At 38.8% G+C, this 17,900-nt stretch overlaps 1 protein-coding gene across 2 annotated transcripts; it reads right to left on the bottom strand.

Moving 5' to 3' along the window:
• Positions 1-4,284: 4,284 nt before the first annotated feature.
• Positions 4,285-17,419, bottom strand: ppm1f (protein phosphatase, Mg2+/Mn2+ dependent, 1F). Of its 2 annotated transcripts, XM_062384828.1 has the most exons (9): positions 17,328-17,419; positions 15,560-15,784; positions 13,943-14,073; positions 12,755-12,957; positions 11,959-12,147; positions 10,850-10,993; positions 10,298-10,391; positions 9,041-9,276; positions 4,285-4,777 (listed from the first exon to the last, which is right to left on the bottom strand). In XM_062384828.1, the coding sequence occupies exons 2-9, from the start codon at positions 15,721-15,723 to the stop codon at positions 4,592-4,594; spliced, it is 1,347 nt and encodes a 448-aa protein (XP_062240812.1). In that variant the 5' UTR covers positions 15,724-15,784; positions 17,328-17,419; the 3' UTR covers positions 4,285-4,591. The 2 variants fall into 2 exon arrangements, with proteins under 2 accessions (XP_062240812.1, XP_062240813.1); XM_062384829.1 differs by lacking the exon at positions 4,285-4,777 and having other exon boundaries at positions 5,727-9,276.
• Between the last annotated feature and the right edge of the window lie 481 nt (positions 17,420-17,900).

Genomic DNA, 17,900 nt, shown 5'->3' with positions numbered 1-17,900 from the left:
TTAAGTTGAAAAGTTTTAAAATACAAATTATGCCTGACATATGAGTACAAATGGCAGTATGCAAATGCAAAGTCAGCGTTTGGATTATGAGGAAGTCTTGGGAAAAATGTTCTCTGGCCTCAAAAACGTTGAGAACCCCTGCTCTAATGAATCAGGGATTGTACACATTGATTTGTAGCCATTATATTTACAGTAACTTTCTAAAAAGATGACTTGGATCATTTGTTTGAATATGCTGAACATGTGTGGTGTGCAAAGTGCACTTCTTACAACATTCTGAATGCAGTAACTCCTAGGTGCTGTTCAAAAAGAAACGTCAGTTGAAAGTGTAAAGCTATATTTATTGAGGTTAACAACTGTAGTGGAAAAATAACTAAGTGTGGGTGAAACCCATTATTTTGTTGAAAAGTACGTTTTGCATACCTGATTGATACTTTTATGAACTGAACTGTTTGTGATCTGGAACCTATATAACATGTCTAAATACTCAAATGACCTGAAACCTTTATGAACTATTTTATTAGTTATTTACTGACCAAAGAACTGAATTTATGTCTGCCCTATCTCCTAAGGAAACATATGTAAATCAGATTTCTGTGTTTTGATTCCTTTCTCAAACTGTGCCTACAGAACCGGTCTGAACTGGCTCCGACAAACAGCTTTAGTTCTCCGATATAAGATCCTTGCATTTGACTGTTCTCCATCTTTACTCTGAGATCTCTGTGACTCTCTGTGTTGATGCTTTCTGCAGAAAGCCCCTATAAAAAATACACGTAGATAAATTGTGCTCCAGCCTCTTGTGTTTTCAGATTTCCATCACAAGGTGGTGGCTGCTTCACTATGAAAAATGTGTCTGTACAATGTTTGTGAAAAACTGGGAACAGAGCAGTTTTGTGGTATTGGTGCCCTGCACTGATGCCACTGTCTAAGACCATGTGCCACATGAAAGAGCAGAGGCAGTGCACTGGGTCTCTAAAAACCATTGCCAGCCAAAAGATAATACTTTTTCCTTTAGCCTGTGTCTGCAGTTGACGTAATAGCTGTCTCTCCATTCAGGAGCTGCAGAACATGGAGAACCATTATTGCTGTTTCCTAGAAACAGCAATAATGGTGACACACTACAAGAAGGTTCAGCTATACTTTGGCCTTCTCAACCCAACTCAAGCATTTCGCATTTAGCTCAAAACACTAAAATAAAAGCCTTTGAGCCTCATTTGGTCTTAATGATTTTATCTTGAGGACGTGGGTTTATTTTACCTGCATTGTCCCTCACTAATTCCAACCTGGGTTGTAGGTAACTTCTGACCTATGTAACTTGATGGTAAAAAAAAAAAGGATTTGTATTTATATAGCGCTTTTCTAGTCTTGATGACCACCCAAAGCGCTTTACACTACAGATTCACATTCACCCATACAGTGCATCTACTTGCAGCACTTTTGTTATACTATGGGGGCCATTCAGGGTTCAGCATCTTGCCCAAGGACACTTCGGCATGCAGATGGATCAGACTGGGGATCGAACCGCGGACCTTCAGGTTGGAGGACGACCACTCTACCCCTCAGCCACAGCCACCCTAAACTTGAACTATTTTTCTAATCTCAAAGAGAGGAATATACATTAAAAGCAGCAGTATGTACGTCTTTTTGCAACCAAACCAGAAAATATAAAGAGGAGTGATGTAAAGTCTGCATGTGTTATATACCCCAATCAGGCAATGCTGACTTCAACCTCCGCCAAGGCAGTTAGGTTTTCGCCCCTGTTTGTTTGCTTGCTTGCTTGTTTTTAAATTTTCATCCATCATTGAAAATAATGAGGAAAAATAAATAATTTATTCATTTTACAAATACATATTCATTGTGACTGGTCACCCCCCACAACAGAATAGCTTTATGTGCAGCGGATAATGCAAACTACAGTGGTTCTCTGAACCAAACTTTTTCCAGAGAAAAGCTCTCTCTGATTCTCGGAAACAGGATTACTAGAAGAAAAGGGAAGGGGCAGAGAAAATAAAAGTGATGGTGCAAAGTAACTGTTGCATAGCAGAAGCAGAGTGTTTCCCCTCAGTATATAAAAGACAGAAACGTCCTGTGCTATGTGTCATCAGCAGTAAAGATTGAAGATGGAAACTGCAGGGAGAGCCAGAACCTGTCTACAGCCACAACTATGAACTCATCTGCTATTACCTTCCTCAGCTTCCTGCTTGTCCTCTGTGCTCAAGGTAATTGGAAAATTTTATTGTCCTGTTAATCCTTCACGTTCGTGATCTGATTTGTTTCATGTTGGGTGGTGAATGGGGACTTGCCTGCAGAACAGCAAATAGTAGACACTGGCTGTTCCTTTTTATCTAGTATAATCAATCAATCAATCAATCAAATTTTATTTGTATAGCCCATATTCACAAATTACAATTCATCTCATAGGGCTTTAACAGGATGTGACATCCTCTGTCCTTAACCCTCAGCAAGAGTAAGGAAAAACTACAAAAAACCCTTTTAAAAGGGTAAAAATATGTAGAAACCTCAGAGAGAGCCACATGTGAGGGATCCCTCTCCCAGTACGGACAGAAGTGCAAAAGATGCCACGTGCAGGACAACATCATCAATAATCAAAGTCTCTAGCAGCATTGATGAGGGTAGACATCCTGAAGGACAACCCCAACATGACATGCCAAGCAGTAGTCCATGCTCAGCAACCTCTAGACCACGATCCACCATCCAGACCAGACGCCACTCCAGTCCTCAGTCACCGTCCATCGCCGCCCACCAGGAGGACCCATCACAAGCCACCACCGCGGTCCTGTAATGCAGCTCAAAAGTGGCTGATCTTTGTGCGAAAAGTGTGTTATTCCGACAATGTCAATGTGTGTAATGTTCATAGGGTCACTGGTGTTGATTAACTCTCAGAGAATTAATTATTTCAGTTACAGAAAAATGAAAAATCAGTTTTGATACTTTGCCAATTATATCATTATGCAAACAAGAATATATATGTCCTTAGATCTGTAAAAAAAGGAAACAAGAGAGGGAATAGCATTAGCTTTATCCTAACTTGCACAATGCCATGTATTTTTGTAACCAGGCTTCAGTACAGTCTGTGTGAGCTGACCTTTAACCTTAAATGCCTGTCTCCTCTTCCCACAGGATTACCAAACAGCAGGTCCAGAAAATGCAAGTGCTTAAACGGTTATATCGGCCAGGTCAACATTGGGTTCATCAGGCAGATCAAGTCAGAGCCAGTCATACACCACCCAAACATCTTCTGCCAACAAATATAGGTTATTATGAGTAGATGAGCTGAATGATTTCACATTTATGTGCCGTTCACTGGGTTCTCTTTAACACGACTCGTTCTTCTCTGACAGCAACATAGGAAAGCAGGAGAAATGTGTGAATCCACAGTCAAGAATCGGAAAATGTCTTCTCAAAAAACAAATATAAGTAAGTCCAGCTCGACTGTACAAACATCTGACAACATGACAGAGTGTTGGGGCAGGACAGGCATCTCCCACAACACTGTGGCTGCTTCACAGTTCCATTTCTTTTTAACTAAGTGTCTTTTGTTGATTCAGGCATGAGAACAAGAGAGCTGTTCAGAGATCATGACGACGACCTCCAATCCAACAAATACAAGGAGCTCAACAAGACTCCTCCCCACAGACTCTGCTCTAACGACCATGTAACGACACAGAAACCCTGTTGTTGTAATAGAACCTTACCTTTGTCTTGTTATCACTATAAGTGTTCAAATGTTCTCAGTGGCCAAACACCAGTTCATGTTCTCAACTTGTCTTCACCTGTATATATGAAGTAAATAATCTGTACATATATTTACAATAAAATACACTGAATGGTCTACCTGTACTTTGTTGTGCAATAGTGCTTAAAAAGAGTTACCATAGAATGGTGTGCCTTTAGGCACTGAATAAATTTGGTTATCAAAATAAAATGTAAAACATTAATATTTAAAATATTAATATTAAATCATAACTTTAATTGGTTAAAGTTCTCGTGGGGCACCACCCTTCGTAGAAGGAAAAAGATAGCCAATTTATTGATCAAGATCAGTCTCTTAGATCTAGTTCAATTAGAAATCTCAATATTTTACCATTAAAGATTATATAATGAACAATGAAGGTTATGGAGGTCTTAACAGTGTTACGGTTGGCAAGATTCACTTATGCAATATTAATGACAGACCATTTGTGAAAGAAGAACATTTATTATGAACATAATAAAGTATAAAAACACAAATTACTAAACAATCAAACTAACTAACAAGGAGGTGTGTGAGTGTGTGTGTGTGTGTGAATGTAAATTAGCATGCTTTAAAAATGGTCCCTAAGATAAGAGCCCCCCCTTCTTCGGGGGTAGGTTTAACTAGGTGGAGACTATGCGTGTGTCTGTGTAGATGTTAATCAGATAATGCAAGAGTCAGAGAGACCTACAAAGGAGGCCTGTGAAGGACCTAACTAACAATTACTTTAAAATAACTTGTTGCCACAATATCACACCACATATCAAACTTATAAAGACACACCGATCAAATAAAAAGTCTTGCTTAGCGTTGTATAATTATTAAGCCCAGATTATGTTACCAGTCCGAGGGAAAGAGGAAAAGAGAGTTGCTGTTCAGTTTGCAGTTCTGTGACGTCTCCTGGCTTTGTGGTCGTAGAGTTCTGCATTCGCGTTTCTGTCGAGCCGTGTGCTCAGATGCTGGTTGAAGTTTTCCTGCAGGACATCGCGTCACTACGAGGAGTTTTGTAGAGCTTAAAGACAGCTTTAAAAACAACAATATTATATAGGGGTTGAATAATTGTGACATGGCTATCTTAACAAAATATACTGCTACACACAAATACTACATCATGCTTTTTCCGTGTTGATTTTCTTTATCACTCAACTCATAAAGAAGGCATCCGAAGCAGAATCTTGTTCAAAGAACAAGAATCTTGTTCAAAGAACAAGATTCTTCTTTTTCAAAGAACAAGATTCTGTCTACTTTAATTGATAAATCCTTAAAATCTTTGGGGGGTTGAATATTTCTGATTGCAACTGTATATATGGTCAACACTACATATGGCCAAAAGTATTTGGACAACCTGGCTGCAAGGATTTGCTCCCACTCACCATTCCTGACCATCCCTAAGGGTTTGGTTAGTGTTCTCCTCCACCGCAGGACCACAAACCCATTTCTCCATGAGATATTAAGGTGGTAGTGGGTGCAGTGTCCTCAAGCTCTCAGTCAGACTCTAATATGGTTACTTTTGGTTTCAAAAACAAAGATGGTGCCAAAACGGGTGATGTCATGGTGGGTTGCAACTTGGAGCTCATTGTAGTGATCCGTTGATGATCGTCAGTACTTTGCACATAGCTTGCATCTGGGGTCTTTTCTTTTCTCATAAAACATTTTGTTAGAATTAAACCTAGTTGTTTGCTTTATTTCAGGAAACTCCCTGTGTTTGAGTTATGGTATTAATGTTTTTCAAAGTTGTATTTTTTTACCAGATGTCATTCTGAAAGTAATCTTTCAAATCTTCTAATGTTTTTCTCAAACTAAATGACTCTCACCAACTGGACCAGACAATCATCTAGTCATCTTCTTAAACAACTCATTACTAGATGTCATTCTGATATTTTTACAGCGTAACAGTCCTTTATATGCTCTAAGTTGACATAAATAATACCCATAACCTTTCTTTAAATAAGTAGCATACACATCCTCAAAATATATTAAACTCATAGCTTTTTATTCAGTCCTTATATAAAACAGTTAACCATCTTGTGAGCAAAACATTATCAATACATCCCAAAATCATTACAGGCTGATATCTTAATGTTCACAATAAAATATGAAGATCTGTTAAAAATGTATAAAAGAAAGAAAGGAAACATTTTAATGCGTTAGAAATACTGTCAGAGTTTGTGATCCAGTTAAAGAAGCAACACACATCAGCCAGACAAGCTTAAGCAGATATTCCATTATCCCTGTATTATCTTTTTCCTATATAAAGCACAGAACCAGCAGGTTGGAGATTGAAAACATCTCATAAACACCTTTTCATTACAGTCTGTTTACTGACTTAATCCAAGTCATTTTCTGCTAGGTGCACAGTGTAATATTCTTAATTGTCATACTGTTTGGCGTTAGTTATTAAAATGAATGTGGATGTAATCCACTGCAGCACAGTTAAGGTTATTTGTGAGAAATCACTTCCCACTGCAAATGGGAGTTAGAAAATGTCATGATTTTAAAAGCTAAAACGCTTGAGTGAGATGTTACATTTCACTGATACAGTTTTCCATCTGCAATCGTTAAAAGTTTCTACTATTACGGTTTATGTTTATACAACTACACTCTTCTGTTTTTGGTATGTTATACACAGTGTTACTTTAATTAATATGTCTACTGTGATTCTCTTTATACAGTGTATTAGCATTTATGCTAATACACTGTATAAACAATGCATCTGGTTCGTCCAATGACATTGTCATGTCCATGTCCAAATAAAATTAAAAAAAAAAAAAAAAAAATCTCACTGAGACTTCTTTACATCGTTATTTGACACCTGGTCATTTCCAAACACTGCATGTAATACTGAGTCTTAGAAAACACACTGTACAAGATGTGGTAGATGAGAACTTAAGTTTGACAAAAAATAATAACAGTTCAAATAAAGGTAACAGACATTAAGAGTATTTGAAATCTGCCACAGAGAATACTGAAGCAAGGAAATAATGAGTTCATTACCTTAGTTAAAAACCATCCACATGTGTGATTTGAATTGAACTTGCTGAAACCCTTCATCATACAGAAATTATCGAAATCATGGTATCTGGTTTGGTATCTGAAGAAGTAGCTAGCGTGTAGCATGTCCTGCTATGTGAGGCTGGTCCCAAAAAGTTTGTGTAACAAAACTTATAAAGACCAATGCTACATACATTGACCTGTAGTTCATGAAGACGCTCAGCCATTAGCCTTAGACACAGTATTTTTGCAAAACTAATGTAGTGCCAGGTTCATCCGACCTGACTCATGTGCAATATAGTTCATGATTTTCATTAAATGAAACTAAAATTGCTTCATTACTGCTGTAAATTATCTAAAGATGAAGATGATGATTCAACTCAGTCCTAAGACAGAAGGCACACTGCCCCACTGACTGATACAGAGCGCTCGTCGCCTTTTTATACACATTTTATTAATATTGAATGTATCATGTGTTCAAATTGTACACACTCAGCACTGCAATTCCTCAGACAATCTACAATACACAAACCAACTTTGAAAATGATAAAATGTAGTTTTAGAAAAATATGTGTCCCACATACAGACAGACATTTGTGGAAGAAGATCGATATCATTTCCGATGGACTAATGAAGCTTAGCTTAATTAGCTGCGAATAATAAAAATCTGTTTCTGGCTACCTATCTGATAGAAAGGAGACATTACTTCATAAACTTTTGAAAAAAATTGAAGTTAAATCTGCCACTGTTGTGAAATTAGACTTTTGTCTCTTACAAAAGTTTAGATGAGTGACTGAAAATTTGGGAAACTGGAACTTCTATGTGAATTTGTGAAGCTGAAAAAAACCTTTAAGTTAGAAATAATGTAATTTAAAAAGAGCTCAATTCAAACCACACATTCAGATAAACGGTTTTCACATTAAAATCTTTCAATGCAGACACAGTATTAAGTATTCTCTAGTGGTTAAATTTCACATTTCAGTGTTCAGCTTAAAAATTGAAATCATCTTGGCCTTTCATGTCATAATCACACGTCTGCTAAAGTACAGTTTTCCATCAGAGGCAAAAGTGCCATAACAGAAACAAAGACTCAATACTTGCAATATGCATATTAATTGTATCTCTTATGAAACTAAACAGCTAAAGGCCCACAAATATATAAAGCCCTTGTTTTTGGGGGTTGATTATTCTAATTGCAAACTGTATATGCAGCAGTTTACTTTCATAATCACCAAAGCAGCATTTAGAACCTATATTAGGTTGGCCAGACATCCAACGATGGTATAAACTGAATGGATGTTTAAAGGTCTACCGACACACTAAAGGCCGGCGCATGCTTCTGCGTTTTCAGAAGCCCGCAAGCGCAAGAGCCCTTGCAGGCCCCTTACGGGGCCCTTACGTGCGTCGCCCAATTTTTTGGCAGAAGAAATCCGAAAGTATGACCACTTGTATAACCCGTCACTGACTGGCGGATTTGTCCGCCAGAAGAAGGCTATGAGGAGCTGCCGTGGCGATGTAAATAAACAGTCGACGACGACTGCCACACACAAAAAAGGCGTCTCTAAGGCGAATTCCGTTGCATACGCGCAACACGTTAGAGAAGCATAAATTAAAACGAGTCCTTCGACACAGCTGCGTGAAAAGCCGCAGACGCAGTTGCAGAAGCATGTGCCTGCCTTTAGGCGGCAGGACTTATCCTGATGCTTTTGATGGAGTCTAGGTAACTTACTCATTGGGAAAAACTGTAGAAATATTGGTCTAGTTTATTGTTTAGGCTGTTGTTTGCATATGTAAAAATGTATCCTTGTAAAAGTTGTTTCTTGTCAGTTAATGGTTACTCATGAGCACTGGTTACTGATGAGATAAAAAATGCACATCTCTATTGTGAGAACATGTCTGGGGACTCAGTACGTCCTGTTCCATTACAGGTAGCTGTACAGGTTCCTGTAGCCTTCCATCCATCAGACCGTTGTGACCATGTGGTCTGGTTTAGTAATACTTGAATCTGCTATTTTGCAAAGTAGTAACAACATAGTGTGACGACCTCCTGTCTGTCAGGAGCCGGGGACTGAAAAAAGGCTGAGATATACTGATTCAGGCAGTAGCTTAGCAAAGTGGTGTCTGGACAGCAGATTCCCTCCTTCACTGCTGTCGAGCATCTTGGGAAGTGGAGTCCGCAGTAGCTTGTGCAGTTCCTGTAGCAGGGTCTTGAGATAGCAACTGCTTTGGTGGACGCAGGAACACCACCATCACTGTTATATTATCACTCGAGCCAGCTGCCTTAGCATGACTTACCAAATGTTGAGCGACTCTCAGCCCAATAATCTCCTCAGACTGTTTCTGTTGAGTGTCTCCTCCTTCAGGGTCACCAAGTTGCTGAAGTGCGTCCAAGACCAGATCTGGGACTGCTGAAGGTTTGACTGTATCAAAGAAGCCATCACACGCCAGTAACACGTAGTCCTCATCACCAAACAGCTGGACCATTGAGGAGTCGGCATCTCCAGACACATAAGGCTTCTGGTCAAAGTCACCTGGAGGAAAGGTATGAATGTGTGGTTAGTACAGGAAATCATCAAGCGGATTGAGTCCAGACCTTAGGGTCTCTTTATTAAATCACAGGTAATTGTTGAACATGTCAGTTATGGTAATAGTGGCCAAGGGGACATTAATACCTATTTTTTTTATTAGGCAATAAACTATGGACTTTTTAGATTAATTGTCTAATTCATACAAACATTGTTTAGTCACAACCATGTTTAGTGTTGTGACTAAACAATGTCAGCTGTGTAAAACAATAGTCTAAACCAGAGTCTTTAAAAAGATAAATAGACCGTTATCCTCCACAAATCATCTTATCAACAAGTCTTTTTTATTTTATTTATAAATGATGTACAATTTTGAGAGGATACAGACCAATGAATATTGCAACCAAATGAATACCTTGCCCCTTAACCTTCAGTACAGTGCAGCCATAAGTGAGGATATTCTCTGCCTCACTGCAAAAAAATTATCACAGGTGTTGCAGACTTAATACACTCCTAATATATGGTTTCCTGGACATCATAATATAGAGAGCATAGGTTGAAAAGTTTGTATTCGACCTGTACGGACCCATTCAAATTTACATCATTCTAGAAGCAGACTATCTGCAGTAGTTTGTCCAGCAGAGGGCACTCACGATCAGCGTGTGTGTCTTGGGGGCTGTCGTTGGTTACTGGCAAATGTCAGTGAACTCGGTCACAAAATGGCTACTCTTATGCAGTTCTTTCTATAATGATGTAAACCTAATCAAATTAAAGCTGAGACCTGGCAACTTGTATCCATTATCTTTGTCAAACTGAATGTGCTGAAGCATTGAGCCAGATGAACATAAAATGTGTACTTTTGTTTGAATATATATGGTCGGTACTGTTAGGTAGACTAATGTTGTGAACAAATAAACTAAATACCCCTCTAATATACAAGAGACACCCTGCAGTAAGGCTGAGAAAAACAAAGACCCTCTTTGTATCAGCACTAATTTTCAGATCCTGCTGGTTGTGACTGACTTACCGATTGCTCTCGAAACGGCATAGGTGCCATTAACACGCCAGCAACCCATGAAGGTGACACAGCCGCCAAGATCCTCAATTCTTTGTTTCTCATCCTGGACAGAGCGGGGGAAATAAGAGACAGTTTACCGGAGGGTCTGTATAAGAGAACATAAATCACGGCGTCAGAGTCATTCCAGAGTTCCTCCTTCCAGCCTCCAAGTAGAATGTTATAATGTCTAAATGAGCCCTTGTGAGAGTACAGCAGATACAGATTCAGCCACAAGTGAACGGGCATGTTTGTGGCATTTCAAGGATACTGACAAAAACAAACAAAAACAATATAAATATTTAAGGATGGAAGAAAGGATCCATTTACGTAGAAAACACAAAGATGTTAACTTGAAAAGAAAAGGTGATTCCAAATATGGGCCAACACCGGTGGCAATGTGCTTTAAACAACAATACTCTTTCTTCGCAACTGATTAATGCGTAACTTCCTGCCTCTGCCTGCTCCACCACCCTTTACATGAACACTCATATCTTAGTTGTTATGGACCTGCTGTATCCTTACTTCTCTCTCTGGTTTATGGGGTTCCATGAGTGTAACAGCTTCACCCTTTCGGACCAGCATTGCTTGAGAGTCTCCCAGCCAGGCCACAGTCAGCTCTTGACCTTGGATCAGCACCACCACGCCTGTAGTGCCGCTCCGCAGACGCTGAAAACACACAGGATACTAATCAGCCTGAGGTTCTCTGCAGCAATGCACACTGGGAAAACCTGCTGGCCTTGATTTTAATGTTTAGGTGCTACACAGAGTTCACATATCTTTAAGTAGAATTCAATTTAAAAAATAAATGTTTATTAAGGCAAATATGACGTAAAAACTAGAAATGATTAAAGATCAATCCACATACAAAATCTAATTGCGAAATGGAATATGATTGGTCGTTAGAATCATAAAAGGTAAATGGAAATTTAAAAGAATTTCATCCAAAAGCCTTAAAATGAATATAGTGGTTCTATTTAGAATTTTTATTCACGATCAACACAGAGTTGAAATGTGTGACTCAAATTGTACCTTAACTATCTAATTTGTTACATTCACCAACAAAGGAAAATTCCCACATTAACTACTTAACAGTATACAGAGGGGTGAGTGAAGTGTTTGAGTTCACAAAACCGTTAAAGGGCCCATATTGTGTAAAATACATTTTCTGGGCTTTAACTATCTGTAATTACTTGAAGGGGGTCAGTAGGGACCCTCAAAGTATGAAAACAGTCACTCTGTGGACTTTTTCACTCAGTCCATTCTAAGAAATATGTTATTGAAACGTCTCGTAATCTGACTTCCTCTCGCGTATGATGTCATCATGGAATCACACTCGTCTCTCAGTCCCACAAAGCCGGTACAAGTCCAGCCACACCAGCAGCATGAAGGCATGTTGTGCTTTTTTCTGTTTTATTACATCTGAAGAAGAGGTCGCCTTTGCTGAAACACTGTTTACCCCTGAAACTCCAAAGTGTTTTATGGACTCAAACACCTCACCCACCCCTCTATTGGCATAGTGGTGAGTAGATAATGACAGAATTACATTTTTCAAAAACTATTGATTAAAATGTGTCTATATCATAATAACATTTAATTTAGTATTCAGGGTGTAATCAGTGCTACGACAGTACCTCTCTCTTGGCTTTGTCTCTGAACATGTCATCTGTGTGTTTGAAGGCAGTTTTAAAGGCAGTGGCTGCGTCGCTCTGTAGCATTTCCTGTTTACTCAGGGCAACATGGAGGTGGGTTGCTGTGTAGGTGGCAGCGTCTACCCCTCCATGTCCATCAAAAACGGCGTAGTAGGCACGCTCCACTCCATCCTATGCCATGGTGTGGAGAGAGAAAGAGATATATGTTTATTGTGAAAACGGACATCCCGTGAGCAAAGACTGTTGTTTGCACAAAAAAAGGTAGAACACTCTTTCCCCTTGCCAAGACCTCTGTCATCTGCGTCATCATGCTTTATGCTCTGGATGATGTCATGTGAGGTGGAATAAGTGATGGGAAAGGAGCAGAGAAAGCTAAAAATTGATAAAGGTCAAATAATTGTATGTTTACAAATATTTTTTCATGTTTCTACATGTAGAAATCTTTTGAATCAATGTGTATGTGTATATTTAGAAAAATTTGGATGAAAACATCTTTTTTTAACTTAAGACAATTTCAATACATTTATCTTTTATCAAGATGTAATGTGTTACATAACCTTTTACCTTAGACACCTAAATATATGAAGCATTATTAGATATAATGCAAGGGATAGTCAGCAAAAATACGGTACAGGTAGACCCTTTCTATTGCAAAGTTCAATCATAAAGCCATTTTATTTCTGTATTATTCAAATTTTTCAATCACTAAAAAACAGGAGAAATAGAAAAAGAAATCCAGTGACAAGAAATGTTTGGTGTTGCAATCAAAGTCTTGTACCTGGATTCCGAAGAGCTGGTTGAACTCAGCTAAGGCCAAATGTTTGTCCTCCATCTTTCTCCTTGTGTTCTTGATGGCATGAACAGAGCAGGGGTGGAACTGGGAAGATGACGGGGAAGGCTTGGGGATGTTTTGATGCCATGCCAGAGCTACATCTATCACCTTATTCAGGAAGAGGCGTTGGACTGCCTCTGACTGAAGTACTGACGATCAGATAAAACAGACATAAACAAGACATAAATCACAGTCTCTGGGTTCTTACTTTGGGTTCTTACTTTTTGCTGTTGGTAAATACAGCACAATACATGACAGAAGATAGAGAATGAAAACGTCCAGCTGTTCATAGAAGACATCCCGACTCATAGAATGTCTATGGGACATAGAGATTTTCACTAATGCTGCAGTTCTTCTCAGCAGACCGAAAAAGCGGGACATTGGCTGAAGAACACATCGGAGCATTCAACAGCTGAGGAGCTGATACATTTTGTGAGTGGGGACTAAAAAAATTCTACAAAAAATAATACATTTTGCACTTATATTGTCCAGCTGGACCCAAATATGACACAATCATTTAAAAGTTCAGGGTGTTAGATTTATGTGAAAGGGATCCATTGGCAGAAATTGAATATGAACTAATAGACTGGATAAACGCAACGTCTTTTGCGTTTTTATGACAACTGAAGGCTGCAACTGGTTCTCTTCATGTTTGGAAGGGGAGGGTTGAGTTGAGAAGCATTCAGCTGTATCATGCAACTTCACCACTAGATGTCACTAAATTTTACAAACAAAGCTTTAACGTCAGCAAAATGAGCAACTTGAATAGAACTCAGAACAGAGAGTGCATACCTCCACCAAGGCTAATGCACCATCTGACCATGTCAAAGCAGTGTATTCCATTCATTATTTAGACTTTTGGCAGCTTGACATATTCAGATTTGTCCTGCCACATTTTCATAGTAATACTTTTTTTTTACGGATCTCTTAATAACATAAGAGATCTCTAACTTTGTGTTAATATTAAAAAAACAAAAAACAAATTCCCCCACTTATGTAAAATGTTTCCTTGAGTCATGTCCCTCCACAAAAATATTGGGAAATCAAATGAGTATTTTTTGCACAATCATGACTTACAAACTAACACAGACAAAAAGAAAACTTCCTTGGTGAGGGTAATAAAATAAAACTCACAGACTGCTTTGTGTTCTTCTTCCTGGTTGGCCTCGGTTTCCTCTGGGCAGTGGAAACGTGAAAGGTCCTCCCGCAGCAGCTGAGAAAACGCTGCCTGGCACAGGAAGGCGCTGAGGACTGCAGGAGCACCCCTGAAACAACAAACACCAGGAGGAGCACATATTGTGTTCTTTGTCAAGATATAAAGCCAAGTACACAACTGTACAGCCAGAGCTGACACATCAACATGAGTTTAGAGACGAACAAACAAAAACAAATGGAAAAAGCAACACTAGGTCAAGACTCTCCATTGCAAGAATATGACTATGAATAAGGGGGACTAATGATCTCCGACAACTTGCACACAAAAGCAGACGTAATAATAAAACCAAAGATGAGACCAGTTTTCTCTATTATCTTCAATATGAAAAGAAAAAAAATTGAAAAACAGTTATCCTCTATGTTTTGGGTCATTTATGGTCAAGTTAGCCCCTCTGTTTACTGTAAGATGCCCAGAGATTCACAACACTGGAAAAACAAACTTCCAAACTACACAGTAGCCCCAGAACCCAGACAACAGCTAAGCCTGGTTGCAGTTTTAAACTGTATCAGCAACTATTACTCCACCCTGTCAACAACACAGCCTGAATTAGCAGGGCAAGAACAGATCTGTCAGGAATGAGCAGAATGCAGACACACACACGGTTGTACATCTACGCACAGAGATGTCTGTGCAAGTACACACACACTACACTGACACAATATAATAAAACTATGAAACTGAAAATACGATGTTGTATGAATGAAACTTCTTTTTAAACTCACAACTGTGCCAGTGATGTAAAAACTAGACTGTAACGGGCTGTGAAAGGATGGAAACCTATTAAAGAGTTTTAAATAAACACATCAGTCTTCTCTACATCCAAAAGCCCTTCGATGTGATGTTTTTTGTCATTATGAAATATAACTGTCTAGTATATATATATATTACTGTACTTAGACATGATGTTTCTTGCAGTAGTTTCCATTTGCTCCACAGAAACCGGAAAATAATGAAATGAAGAAAAAAGGATGATGTCATTTCTCTCAATCGCTGCAGAATCTATGGATTTTAAAAGTGAATCTACAGTTGCAGAATTAATGTTTACAGTAAAAACAAGGGTTGTCTGCACTTCTTGTCACAGTGAATACATTTTCTCATTGATTTCATTATTAATCAAAGAATTCTGCTGCCTGTTTCCTAAAGCTCAATGGTGCATTGGTTCATATTGTGTTTTTCAGGCTATTTATAATTTCATCCATGCAGGTTACATGGAAGGGAGACTGCTATTCTTATGATCATTACAATTCAGGAACATTTCAATGCCACTGCTCCTTTTTTACACTGATCTTACTTATTGGATATTTTAATCAGATATCTACCTAATTGTTGAGATGCAGCCAATTAATTAAAAGGAAAATTAGGAAATTGAAAAAGAATTATCCCACACACACAAAGGAGATATACGTGGCTTTGTAGTAAAATATGGCCAGTTAAACAAATTAAACAAGGAATCAGAATCAAAGGCCGCAACAAGAGCAGTCAGTTATTTGGTCAACAGCCGGCGCTTGAGGTGCTGCTCCTCCTTCCAGTCATACCTGGCAGTCAGCAGCCTCAGGCCCAGCTCCAGGCTCTCTCCATGCAGCTCCTCCAGAGAGACTTTGCGACTCAGAGGGCTGACAGGCAGTGGACTGTCGTCCTCCAGAGCAGCTGGGAACTCGTCCACAAACCTCCCCAAGAAAGACTGGGTCTCTTCCTCCATCTCGCTGAATTTGTCTGCAGCACGCTCTTGAATGAACAGGGCTCAATGTTCAAAGAGGAAACTGTACGGGCAGAGAAAAAGGCTTTAAATTACACCCTGACAGTGTGTGATGGGAAAATAATGTAGCATACAATTCACACACAGCGGTTTGACTTCCCTGCTAGTACCACATTTGTGAGATACATGCATGAATCAATGATAACGTTATTATACATCATTGTATAACATTGCCTTTTGTCATATTTTCAGTTTGCGTTGGGCTTCTGCTGCACCTTGCACATTTGTATCTATTTCTTGTGTATTTTTACCTTGTATTTTGATATAACTGGCTTATACCATGACATGTTTTCTAATCATATAGTTAAAACCTGTCCAAATGGCAGTAAAACGATCACGCCTGAAAGGCTCCACCAAGTTTCTTTGAATTATTATCTTAACATTTATTACAGAAATCAATATTTTGATTTGCAAAATGACACCAATGGCAATTCAAAAAAATCTATACTTTGACATTTTGACTGAGTCTGTCAAAATGTTGCATAGTATTCCTCAGAAATTTGACCTACCTAAATGTTTATTTGTGTTCTTAGTTTCTCAGATAACCTAAAACATTTCAGGTTAAAAAGCCTTGAATCGTGATACCTGCATTGTTTTATTTTCACAGACTGATTTAGCCCGACCTGAGACCAGTCAGAACTGACGGTGGGATTCTGTTTCATCATCAATCTATTTCAATTAGATGCGTGTTTTGTGGTTTATCCTTATAAATAGTTTTTTCGCTAGTATAGTCAGTAGCACAATACTAGTATGTAGCAGTGAATACAAAGTAAAGTAGTTTAGTAACACTGAGCAGATACATGCACCAGGTTGTTTAACAAACCTTACCCACAAACAGCTCAACACAGTGCGACTACAGGCCCAACTCCATCTGCATCCGGCCGGATACTGCAGACTGGGAGTTTCCCCACTCACTCCCACAAAGATATTTAGTGAGTTACTGGGTTGTGCAACAGTTTTAGTTCTGAGAAACAACACACATGCGTTGGAAAGATTTTGCAAACTGTGCTTGTAGTTAAACCAACTATGCAACGACATATAAAAGCGAATATATGGTTAAAATAAAGTTCAAGAACCGTACAGCTATAATCTCATGTTAATGGAGATGGTGACCTGGAGCTTGACTAGAGAATACGTGCTAGCAACTACTAAACTTCACATATTAGCGTTTTGTTTTCCTACACATGTTCAAGTCGCAGTTTGACGTGTGGTAAATAAGTGTACATGGAAGTAACCATGGTACGAACCTAAGGGCTTCCGTAGTTCTAACGACGGGTGAAACGCCAATAGTTAAACTGTAATAAATGTGTATCAACAACACAACTATAGTCTTTACTGGTTGAGTTTGTTAAAAAATGTATAATTTAAGCAACGAGCTGGCGGTGGTTACTTTACCTTAGCTGTGGCTAGCTGAGTTAGCACTGTTTGTAGTGTGGTGTTCCGCCCACAACACACACACACACACACATAGATGCACACACACGCAAATAGATGGACCATAGTGTATGAGATGAACTGATCACGCGCACACGCTCGCACATACAAACCTGCGCTGATGAAGCTGATGGTAAAACACTGATGATAAAATCACAACCTAGACTTCAGTCAATGTGGAGCGCTCTGCAGCACTCTACATCCCATTGGTCCACTCTCCTGTACGTCATCATACTTCCGTCTTCCGTCCTCTATATATTTAAAGGGTCACACTCTTTTACACCTATACAGTCAATGGATTACACATATTGCACAGAAATATGAAATATGAAATAAAGTCAGCACAAAGCACCTTTCTGCTGTTGATGACCACTTAAGACCTTAAAGTTTTTTGTATTGTTTTTTGGGAGGGGATTTAGTCAGGCCTGTATAAGATTGCTGCAAGATATGACAATTTTAAATACATGTGATGCAATCCAATATCTCTATATCTCTATTAAATTCTGATCACTTAAATACGGTTAAAGTTCTGACATGTATGCTACCTTTTTACTATGCAATCCCAATGTCTAACATGCTTAAAAACACTTTTATATCCAGCAAATGTTCAACATTTCACTCCCCTGATAAAGACACTGAGAGTGCCTTCTCTCCACAGATGCAACAGAGAATACTGAGACTACCTG

This window comes from Platichthys flesus, chromosome 3 (assembly GCF_949316205.1).
Source record: "Platichthys flesus chromosome 3, fPlaFle2.1, whole genome shotgun sequence".
Lineage (NCBI taxonomy): Eukaryota > Metazoa > Chordata > Actinopteri > Pleuronectiformes > Pleuronectidae > Platichthys > Platichthys flesus.
The sequence above is the reverse complement of the archived record's forward strand: the minus strand, read 5'-3'. Positions and strand labels throughout refer to the sequence as shown.

Bases quoted from the DNA above. Each gene is read 5' to 3' on its own strand.
- ppm1f (XM_062384828.1), bottom strand. From the start codon at position 15,723: ATGGAGGAAGAGACCCAGTCTTTCTTGGGGAGGTTTGTGGACGAGTTC. The intron at 14,074-15,559 runs GTATGACTGGAA...TTGTTGTTTCAG, and splicing joins CTGAGGCTGCTGACTGCCAG to GGGTGCTCCTGCAGTCCTCA. The intron at 9,277-10,297 runs GTAAGTCAGTCA...CCTTTCCTCCAG, and splicing joins TGCCGTTTCGAGAGCAATCG to GTGACTTTGACCAGAAGCCT.